Below are 9,860 nucleotides of genomic sequence, written 5' to 3' on the forward strand. Positions count from 1 at the left end.
AAGAATGGCTCTTCGGGTTGCAAAGGTTGCAGACCCCTGCTCTATTTCATAAAAATCCATTTTCAATATTTTCAAGCTTGTGATTTTACCAAATGTTTGCGGGAATACTTCTGCAGGCATCGTGAATGTGGAAAGTTTTGACATTCGGCTGAATGAAGTGAAGAGAGCACGCCTTAGAGCCTGAGATGAAGCAGAAATGTCACTGCAAGCGGAGAACTTTCAGCGTTTTTATTGTCACGATTTTGTCAAATGTGTAACGATCAAGTGGAAATGAATCAAGTGTCATGAAATGTATTTTGTATAACTGAAATGAAGGCGTAGTGCCTTGGTGCCTCCAGCAATAAACATGTTTGAAACGAAACAAAAATAAAGACGACATATTTGTGCAACTTTTGCAAAACAATACTTTTGGAGATGCACCGATCCGATATTATCTGTATCGGTTCCGATATTGAAATAAAATTCTAGATCATGAATCAATGGCAACGTGCTTGATCCACAAAGACAGATCTATTCAATACAATTCTATGCTTTGTGCTCTGAGTGATGTCATACTCTAGAATTGCTAGCTGAACTTCCTGAGCCATTCGAATAAAAGTTTGCTGAAGTTTAATTTACACATGTTCGACCAATATAGTCAACCTATTGTCTGTCAGTTTACATTGCCTGCTACACTCCTAATTACACTGACTTAACAAAAAAAGATTTACAATGCTATTGGTGTCTTTAAGTGTGCTGTAGTGGTACAAAGTCATAAAATAATTTTGTAAGTCAGTACTTCAGTCTGTGTTTAAAAAAAGGAAAGTTCTACGTTAATTCAGCACTGCTTTTCTGTATCGGTATCGGACGATATTAAACCTTAGATATTGTGATTGGAAATGAAAAAAGTGGATCGGTGCGCCCCTAAATATCTTCAGGCTGCTTAGACGCTCACACCAAACATAAAGTGTCATTCAGACCCAGGCACTGACAACAGCGTAAACATCAACAACAAACAGGAAGTATCTAGGCCAGAGTGACGTATGTAGCGTCTGTAGTGACTCCGCAGTTGTTGTCCTTCGTAGACATCAGGATGTAGCCGTCGTTGCCCCAGTACGTGGACCAAGAGTTCTTAACCAGCCAGTACGGCTCCCCGTTCAACGTGCCGTATCCCACCGCGAGCACGGCGTGGTCCAAATCGTCCGTGGTGTTCCCTGAATCGATAACGGAATGGAACGTTAGCTTGCAGACGGGAACAGAGACGTCCGCAACGTCCGGAGAGACGTAAAGCTCACCACAAGCCGGTTCGTAGTAAACGCCGTGGCTGTAAAAGACAAACGATCGGTGCGAGGCGTCGATGCTGACGGCGGCCGGGCCATTCTTGAAGAGGGCCAACCTGAGGGCGTCCGCGTCACCCGATGTCACGTTGGTGTAGCTTTTGACGTGGGCGGTGAGCTGCGACGAGTTCAGATGGCAGAATCCGTTCTGTTCAGGGAGGGGGGGGGGAAGAAAAAAAAACTGACTATGGAAGAATAAAAAACTGTGACTGACCTCAGAGTGGAAAATCAGTCATCAGTTTTTTTCCCTATAACACCTCTGGACGTGTTTGAGGTTTTTCGGCGATATGAAACACCTCCGCAGCTGTTAAAAACCTCCGAGTTATGATGAAATTCGGCTCACCATTCCCATGTAGGCGCCGTAGGTTTCCGTGGTGGCGATGCCTCCGTGTTTCATGATCCACTCGTACGCTCGCCACTCCTCCCCACCGTCGCAGCCGTTGTTGCCAAAGCCCCAGGAGCAGTCCACCAGCATCTGCTGGGACAGGACCTGCAGGGAGCCCGTCTGGAAGAACAGGGGTCAAAGGTCAGCTACCTGTTCTCACTGCTACGGTTTTGGGGGGGGGGGGCGGAAAAAAGGGATTATGCTAAAGATTAAAAACACACATTTATTGTTGATTCTTTCAATAGAGAGAGAACATTAAGCCACACATTCTCTTCTGTTTTATAAGAGATATTCTAGTAGAACATTTTACATGTATGATTCAAAGAGTAAAAAAAGTAGCTTACAGCTGCACCGTTCTGGCTGCTGAACACTTTACTGCATCGCACAGATGAGATTCGCCCATTTATTTAGAGGCAAACATTTTTTCATTTCAAAGTTCCAGTTTTTTTTCCCAAACTGACATTCCCAGATGTAAAAATGTACTTTATATTCATCTATGAAAGATAAATACAAAGGTTCCCCCATAAGTTTATTACTGTTTAATCAGTACAGACTGCTAAGGAAAGATGGAAGGAAACACAGAAGAAAAGAAGGAAATAAACAAAAAAGGGAGGATAACTTCTAGGAAATATGAAATTCTTCAAAAGTTCCTCCTTTCTTATAATCAGTTCTTCAAACACTTCCGTAAAGTTTATCCAGGGAAACATTTAAAGGTTGTACATCTGAGAAACTAATTAAGGAAACACACAAATCTGCCTAAAAGACTATGACTTGAGCTGAATGTAGGTAATGGTGGACATTTCACTGAAAACAACCGTCTCAGCACTAGCTTTAAAAATTCATACAAAAAAATCAGACAAAGTGGAAACAATTTCTCACAGAATTTTTGAAACTATCCAGCAACCCTGAAGACGTGTTTAACAACCGATTTATAAACTTCTCTAGATAAAGTGAAACCGTCCTCAAACAGACAGAAACTTTCTTGGACCGGCTGTTCCTCCACAGATCTGCAGAGCGATGCTGTGAGACGGTCTGGAAGTGAAGCCGGCTGTGTTTGTGAAGCTGCCGGTGAGGACCGGGGTCACCGCTCTGCGCAGGTCACCGTCCCACTGCGGGAGGGGAGCGCCACATCCTGGCAGATGTACAAAGCCGAAGCCCTGGCGATACACACACACACACACGGCTCTCCCTCCGAGCCGGAACATTGCGTTCCTGCCACCGCTGCAGAACAATTAGGCAGCACCGACTCTAAGAAGCTCGCTGATCGAGCTCGACATCTGTTGCCCCCTCCCACCCCGTTCCCGACGCGTCTGATAAATGGGGAGAACTATGAAACAAAACACGTGAACGACTTTAACGTGTTCCGGTCGGTAATTTATTACCTTAACTAAAGCGACCTGAAAAGAAAAGCGCACACAGGCTCCTACGCAAAGCAAATACTGATTAGTCTGATGAAAACAACTGGAAATATAATCTGTAAAATGTGGTGTGCATTTGTATTGCTCCACATTTCACTCCAGTTACCCCTGAATAAAATCCAACAAACAACTAAATTAAATTCTAACAAAATGCATTAAAAATTTGAAAAAAAAGGAGAAAAAGTTCAGCAGGTTTGATTACTTGCAAACCATTTGTCCTCTACTGGACCTGGGCCGCGAGACGTGATGGAGAGCGACGTGCGTGCGAGACGGAGTCAAAGAATTTGCTCACTTCGACAGGGTGCCATCAGATCCCATAATAAACTGCTCCCATGTTTGGATCGGTTGCTAGGCGACGTAGGAGAAGGAATGCCTTTGAAAATTGACAGCCTTTAAAGCAGGCACTAAACATACTTTGCATTAAAGCTGCATTTCTTTACAGGTTTGATGTGATATTCTAATGTTAAATGTCATGTTTTTATTAGGGGCAAGTGGAAAATAATCAATATTAACAAAAATAAAGGCTTTCAAACGTCCATCTGTGTGTAATTGATCTACATAATGTGCTGGTGATAGAGTTTCTGAAATAAATTAGCTTTTCAATAATATTCTAATTTGTTGAAAGAGTCTGTATGTCATTAAGGACTCAAATAACTTGATCAGTTTTGCTTCCTATATGAAATGTATTTTTATTATTATCATTCGCCCTAAATGCAGTTAATGATAAAGTGATGCCAGTTTTTTTCTCTTCACCAGAATTAAGTGCAGTGAAAATAGTGAATAGATGAGGCGTTGTGCTGAACATCTGCATCCTCAAATAGAATAGGAAATTAGCCCATCAGTGGAAAACACTGGAATGGGGTCACTCGCCATGCTAAAAGCTGCTTCTTAATTCTGCCTCACCTTCAGGAAGAGGGCGCCCTCTACTGCTCCAGTGGTGGCAAAGCTCCAGCAGGAGCCGCAGATAGCTTGGTCCTTCACTGGAGACACAGCACCTGAAAATGGACACAGGATGAGCAACAAGTAAAGTGCTGACAAATCTGACTTCAGGGGAAAAGATTAGTGTCTCAGGCATACCGTACAGTCTCCAGTCCAGAGACTCGGGTACTTTCACCCCTTCGTACAGCTTGGTTGGGAAGGGGAGACCCTTGTTTGGGGTCTTGCTTCGTTTTCTCCCCCTCATGGTTGCCATCTCCGACATGGTGCGGTCCGACAGAGAGTTCAGAGCCAGGGAGAAGGACAGGCCAGCTCTGTTCTTAGAGTGGACATACCTACAGCAACAAGAAAACATTACTGGAGACCTTTTCACGCCATAATGGTTAAAAATCAATAGTTGTAACAATTTTGCATCAAAGTCAAGGTAAGACCTTTTTGTATCTAGCTAACTAACTTTTTCCATCTATTTAGCTGTTTTGCATCTATATTGCCATCTTTTCTACATCTAACTAGTGAACTTTTTTGCATCAATCTAGCTAGGTTTTTTTGCATCAGCAAGCTAACTTCTTGCATCTCTCTATCTGCAGCTGATGACTTTTCTATATCAAGCTAACTGTTTTGCATCTAGTTAGCTTTTTTTGTATGTAGCTAGCTAGCTTTTTAAAGGCCTTACATTTTAAGGCCTTAATATTTGATGCATGAATTTAAGACATTTTAAGGACACCCCGTTTAACCTGAGGTTGTGAAGAAAAGCGTGCTCTCTCTTCTCGTGCTCCACGTCGTCGCCATACTGACGCTGGAACTTCTCCTTGAAATGACTGAACATCTTCTGAGAGTGGCCTGAAGCCGAGGTGTGGATGAGTTCTTTCATCGGGTTAGCCAGCAGGTGGTGCTCCGCCCCTGGACCTGGGAATCCCCCGCAAGTCATCCCTTGACGGAAAAGGAAGAAAACGTAACTGCTGTCGTAATCGGATGATTCTAAAATGTTCCCGCTAAATCCGACGGCTCGCCCTCAAACCTTCAGGCAGAGAGAAAACTTTGGGGTCAAAACGGGTGCTGAACTCTTTGTAGTCCACTAGGTACTTGTCATAATGGGACCCCAGCAGAGTGTTGTATCCCATCATCTCGTAGTGTAGGGGTATGGAAGTGCTTTTCTGTCCGTCTGCGCTTGTCTCTGCGTTCGTCACCCACAGTGTGTAGGTGTTCTTCTTGTAGCCCACGGTGGTCACGTTCTGCCAGACTTCGCACAGCGAGCCGCCGTAATACTCCATCCTCAAGAACTACAGAGGAAAACGGCAGGGTGAGAATGAAACACTAACCTAAGTGGATGATTAGCATTTTTGCTATCGCTGATAACTTTCTACAAAGCAAAGGCAGGCAACTTCAGTATGTTCTGCTGTTTGAACATGTTGTTGGTTGTGAAAACGAGGACAGTCGGGGTGTGTAAACTAAAGCGGCGCCGCTTGTTATTCTAATTACAGTAGTGATATTTTAAATGTATTGTCGCCAAACTTAAAGCAACAAAGGCTAATATAAACTTGTTAAAATGTAATGATTTCAGATATTCAAGTCTGTTTTGCAGTTAGTAACACAGTTTAGAAGTGTCAAAGCTTTACAAAATCATCCACAAGAACCATCCTATATCTATAATATTGCTAGTTTCTTCATCATTTTAGATACCCTAGCATAGCTGCTGCTTACATAGTTCTAAGCCATGTATTTCACTGTCAAATTTTAATGCTAGTTTAACTTAAGGAGAAGAAGAGTTTTAAATGTGATCAAACTGATACCCTGAAATGTCGTCATTGGGGTCAGTGTGAAGAACGCAGCCGTACCTGGAAGCCCTGCACGTCCGGCAGCGACGCTTGCGGCTGGACCGCTTCGTCCTTCGTGCCGTTCACCTGAAAGCACTTCATGACGTTTTGCTCCACCTCTGTGGTCTCAGGAGTGATTTTGTAGGAAACGCCAAACTCCTGCTGAGCCGCCAACTGGTAAGTGGAGACCTGGCCTGGTGAGAGGGAGCCGCAGAGGGAAGCTTAGAGCGACGCAGAAACCACTAAAACCGACACCGGTGGTCTGCGTTTACATTATGGATCGAGTTAGCTTCCTCGTTTTCTGACCGCCTGCGGCAATTTTTTGGCTCACATTTCAGTTGGGAAAGAGGCTTTTATACTTCTTCATGTTACAGTCAAAAACATTGCTTTGTTTTTAAAGTTACATCTGATTGAGCAAAACACAAGTAAACCTGCTCTGGTAACCAATTAGTGGCAGGATAAATTAAAATGAGCTTGAAAATGTCCGGTCTGATGATTTATGCATTTTGAAGGGATTTTTGTTTACAGAGACGTTACAGTCCATTTTATTTATTGTTTTGGTTGTCATGTTTTATTTTGGATATTTAAAATGTCTTCCACTTCCAGTATTAAGTGTTCCTTACAAAATGAAAGTATTATTGATCGTTGATAGAGCAACCTTGCATTATTAGGCCATCATTAATATATTACTTGAAAATGGTCTCAAAACAAAAAGGATTATCATTTATCGCAATAATTTCTGGGGCCTAAGCAGAAGGTTGAGCAAAATTGTAATGGAAACAGATACTTTTGTTTCCCCCAAAAAGTGTGGTGTACATTTATATTCCCCAAAGTAAATTCTTCGTGAAGCACTTGATGCAACTAAAGAGTTTGGGGTATTTCTCCATCAGTTTTGCATTTCAAAAGACTGATTTGTCAATTCTTCTGCTCAAGCTCAGATATATTGACCAGAAACCTCACTTTTCAGATCTGACCACAGACTATCAATCGCCTTTAGGAGTCGAAAAGGATATAGATACAGATACATATATTGACATTTACAACAAAAGAGCAACAGCCCAAAACATAACATCCACTACAAGAGTTTAAAGATGCAATCCTATAGAGTTCAATTTTAATTACATAAAATGCCAATACAACTAACTGAAGGTGGAGACAAATAAAAAATAAAAATCTGAATATGTTAAGAGTGTGCATATTTTTGAAGTGACTGTCAATTTCCCTTAAAAAAATGATTGGTCATTATATTTTATATGTCTGAAAAATAAAAATCTGAACTCGGGTTCAATAAAAAATTTTTTAAAAACCCTAAAGTGATGTGTGTCACATGAGTTAGCTGGTCAAGTTCTCATTTCTTTTTAACTTCCATGTTCACATTTGATGATGCCGCTGCAGTCTGGCTTCTTTTCACTGACACAACAGGATATCAGGTCTGGATCCATTCAGTCCATATATTCCTTTAAAACACAGAATCGGCAGTAAGAGCCTTCTGCCTAAGGTCTATTATCTTACCATGATAATAGTCTATACGGCTGGACTTTGCTGCGAGGTCAAACCAGCCCTCAAATGGCTCCAAAATCTCAGCATAGGGCAGAGAGATCACACCTGCAATGGCAATGAGAAACCTCAAAGTGTAAGGATACAGATCCCTGTCATCAGGACTAAAACCTGCCATTATCCAGCTCACCTTTGACGTGATAGGTGTCCCCGAAGTCAGGAAGAGAAGGCACAGCTTTTGCCTGTGTGGCTACAAAATAAGCCCCCCAAAAATAAAACAATGAATGTCACGGATTTGACATGTAATTTAATACAACCAATGTATAAAAATAGCATTTTTCCGCCGCATAAAACACAGAATATAGACACTCCTCGTTGTGACGTGTTTCAACTCAGCCTATTACCCCAAAACAGCTGAGTAATAACAGCACATGTCAAGCTTTGTTGTGAGAATTACAGTTTTAACAGCATAAAACGTAACTAAAGCACAAATTATAATTATTACTAGATGTCAGCTAGTGGCTAGAAACGTTATTTCAACAGCTGCTACTATGCAGCAATAACGCCTCACGCTAGCTCCTTTAATAACCGGGTTCACGCAACCTTCGCCGACTGAAAACACGCGACGGGAAAACAGCGTCGTCTCTTACCGCTGGCAGCCCAAAGAAGAACAACGGCAACGTACAAAGGCCGCATTGTGTCTGAACCGGGTTTAAAAAATACGGAGACAAAAAAAAAAAAAAACAAAGGAGCCGGACTACAGTAAAGAAACACGACAACACATGACTCCAAATGCTACCCAGTATCTCTGGAAACACTCGATAAATGAACGCGAAATCATTGACGTCCCGTCTCGACCAATCAAATCACAGACAGGAAAGGTGTTGACCAATGAGATATCAGAGGCGGGTTCTAGTGTTTTAATGTCATGTGACATGGGTCATATGACCTAATGTGATCTCCGGGGTAAGTTGAGCAACTTTCTGCTGTTCTTTGCACATTTCTAACCGACCAAAGGTGCAGTTTCTTTTGTGTTGATGTTTCGAAAGTTGACATAGCTTTAGAGGGAAAGTTGGGGAATGACTTGAGACACTTTCCTTGACTGTTGTGTCACTGTAACATTACTGATACCTGTTGTTTGTCCAACTGTCTGCAATCTAAATTTGTTGTAAAATCAACTTGTATATATCCATTGTCTGTATAGCCATTTGTTTGCTGGTGTCTATATCCAGCAGTCGTTTGGTCATGTTTTTGTACTATGGAAAGCTGGAGCACCCAGAGAGTACCCCCACATTTACAGGGAGAGCATTCCAACTCCATTTAGAATGTTTACAAATAAGTCTCAAAAGTATTAGTCTGCATTAGTATTTAACACCCAATCTGATGCCCTTAAATGAAACCCAGTGCAACCTAATGGCTTTAGATGCTGCTTTAATGGAGTCCTGATCTCTGTGTAAATCCAGCTGTTCTGTAAAACATTAGATGTTTTGTTTTTTTTTAGAAGGAAATGAAGACACTGTTAATGTCATTAGAAATTCTTATCTCTAAATTTTAAGGGAATAAAACATATAATAAATAAAAACAATAGCTAAACTGAATATTTTAAAATGTCCAAAAACAGAGTACCTTTTACCACTGCAAACCTAACAAGACTTGACCATTCACCTAAAACTAACAGACGCCACCCTCATGGTTACACATGGTGGTGGCGGCATCTTACTGTGGAGATGCTTTTTTCCCCCCAGAAGATATAGGGAGCCAATGAAAGGGTGAGTTTGAAAGAAAAGCTGTTAGAGGCTTCCAGCAAGACAACAACCATAGTTTTTGTTCAAATACGCTTCCAACAAAGCAAAATTGGAGTAGTTTTGTTTTGCCAAACGCCTCGTAACACTGTGCACTCAAGGCCATTGCTAAAACCTGTATGAAGTCTCAAATTTAAAAGCATTACTGTTAATACATATTGTTCTCTTAGGACAGAATAAAAGTAAAAACTGATTTAAACAAATTTTAAATATACCAAGGAAAAAAAACTCGAATGGATAGTGAAACTGGAAATAAAATGCAAAGATACATTCTATCACAAACATAATTGTTATTCATGTAAGTATTTTAATTCTGTGTCTTATTTTTCTTGAAATTATTTGCTACCATAGTTGCATAATTTTCCACTTTTTGTGAAATATAACATAAATTAGCTTTAATGGGTGTTGCACCATTTTGTTTTATATGAGGAATGTTACAATAGTCTTATATGACTGTAATCTCTGTTAACAACAACTAAACATAGACTGAGGGGGGGAAAACACTAAGTCTGATGTATCTTTTAAAACTCTACTTGTGTTCACTATGTGTACAGCACATCAACACAAATCCATAACGCAATATCAACACTAGATGTCAGTATATTACAGGGCATGGCTACACATAATTGGAAATATGTTCCTCATGATCTGAGTCCAGGGTTATTCTGGCACAGATATTGAAACTCTAGATT

The 9,860-nt window shown here is 41.1% G+C and overlaps 1 protein-coding gene across 1 annotated transcript; it reads right to left on the reverse strand.

The window, feature by feature from the left end:
* Positions 1-213: 213 nt before the first annotated feature.
* On the reverse strand, positions 214-8,190 carry LOC102233959 (digestive cysteine proteinase 1-like). The gene is made up of 11 exons (XM_005812188.2): positions 8,017-8,190; positions 7,557-7,616; positions 7,382-7,474; positions 5,891-6,063; positions 5,074-5,335; positions 4,790-4,985; positions 4,197-4,390; positions 4,023-4,114; positions 1,660-1,821; positions 1,275-1,464; positions 214-1,193 (listed from the first exon to the last, which is right to left on the reverse strand). The coding sequence occupies exons 1-11, from the start codon at positions 8,060-8,062 to the stop codon at positions 1,006-1,008; spliced, it is 1,656 nt and encodes a 551-aa protein (XP_005812245.1). The 5' UTR covers positions 8,063-8,190; the 3' UTR covers positions 214-1,005.
* Between the last annotated feature and the right edge of the window lie 1,670 nt (positions 8,191-9,860).

This window comes from Xiphophorus maculatus, chromosome 13, assembly GCF_002775205.1.
Source record: "Xiphophorus maculatus strain JP 163 A chromosome 13, X_maculatus-5.0-male, whole genome shotgun sequence".
Taxonomy (NCBI): Eukaryota; Metazoa; Chordata; class Actinopteri; order Cyprinodontiformes; family Poeciliidae; genus Xiphophorus; species Xiphophorus maculatus.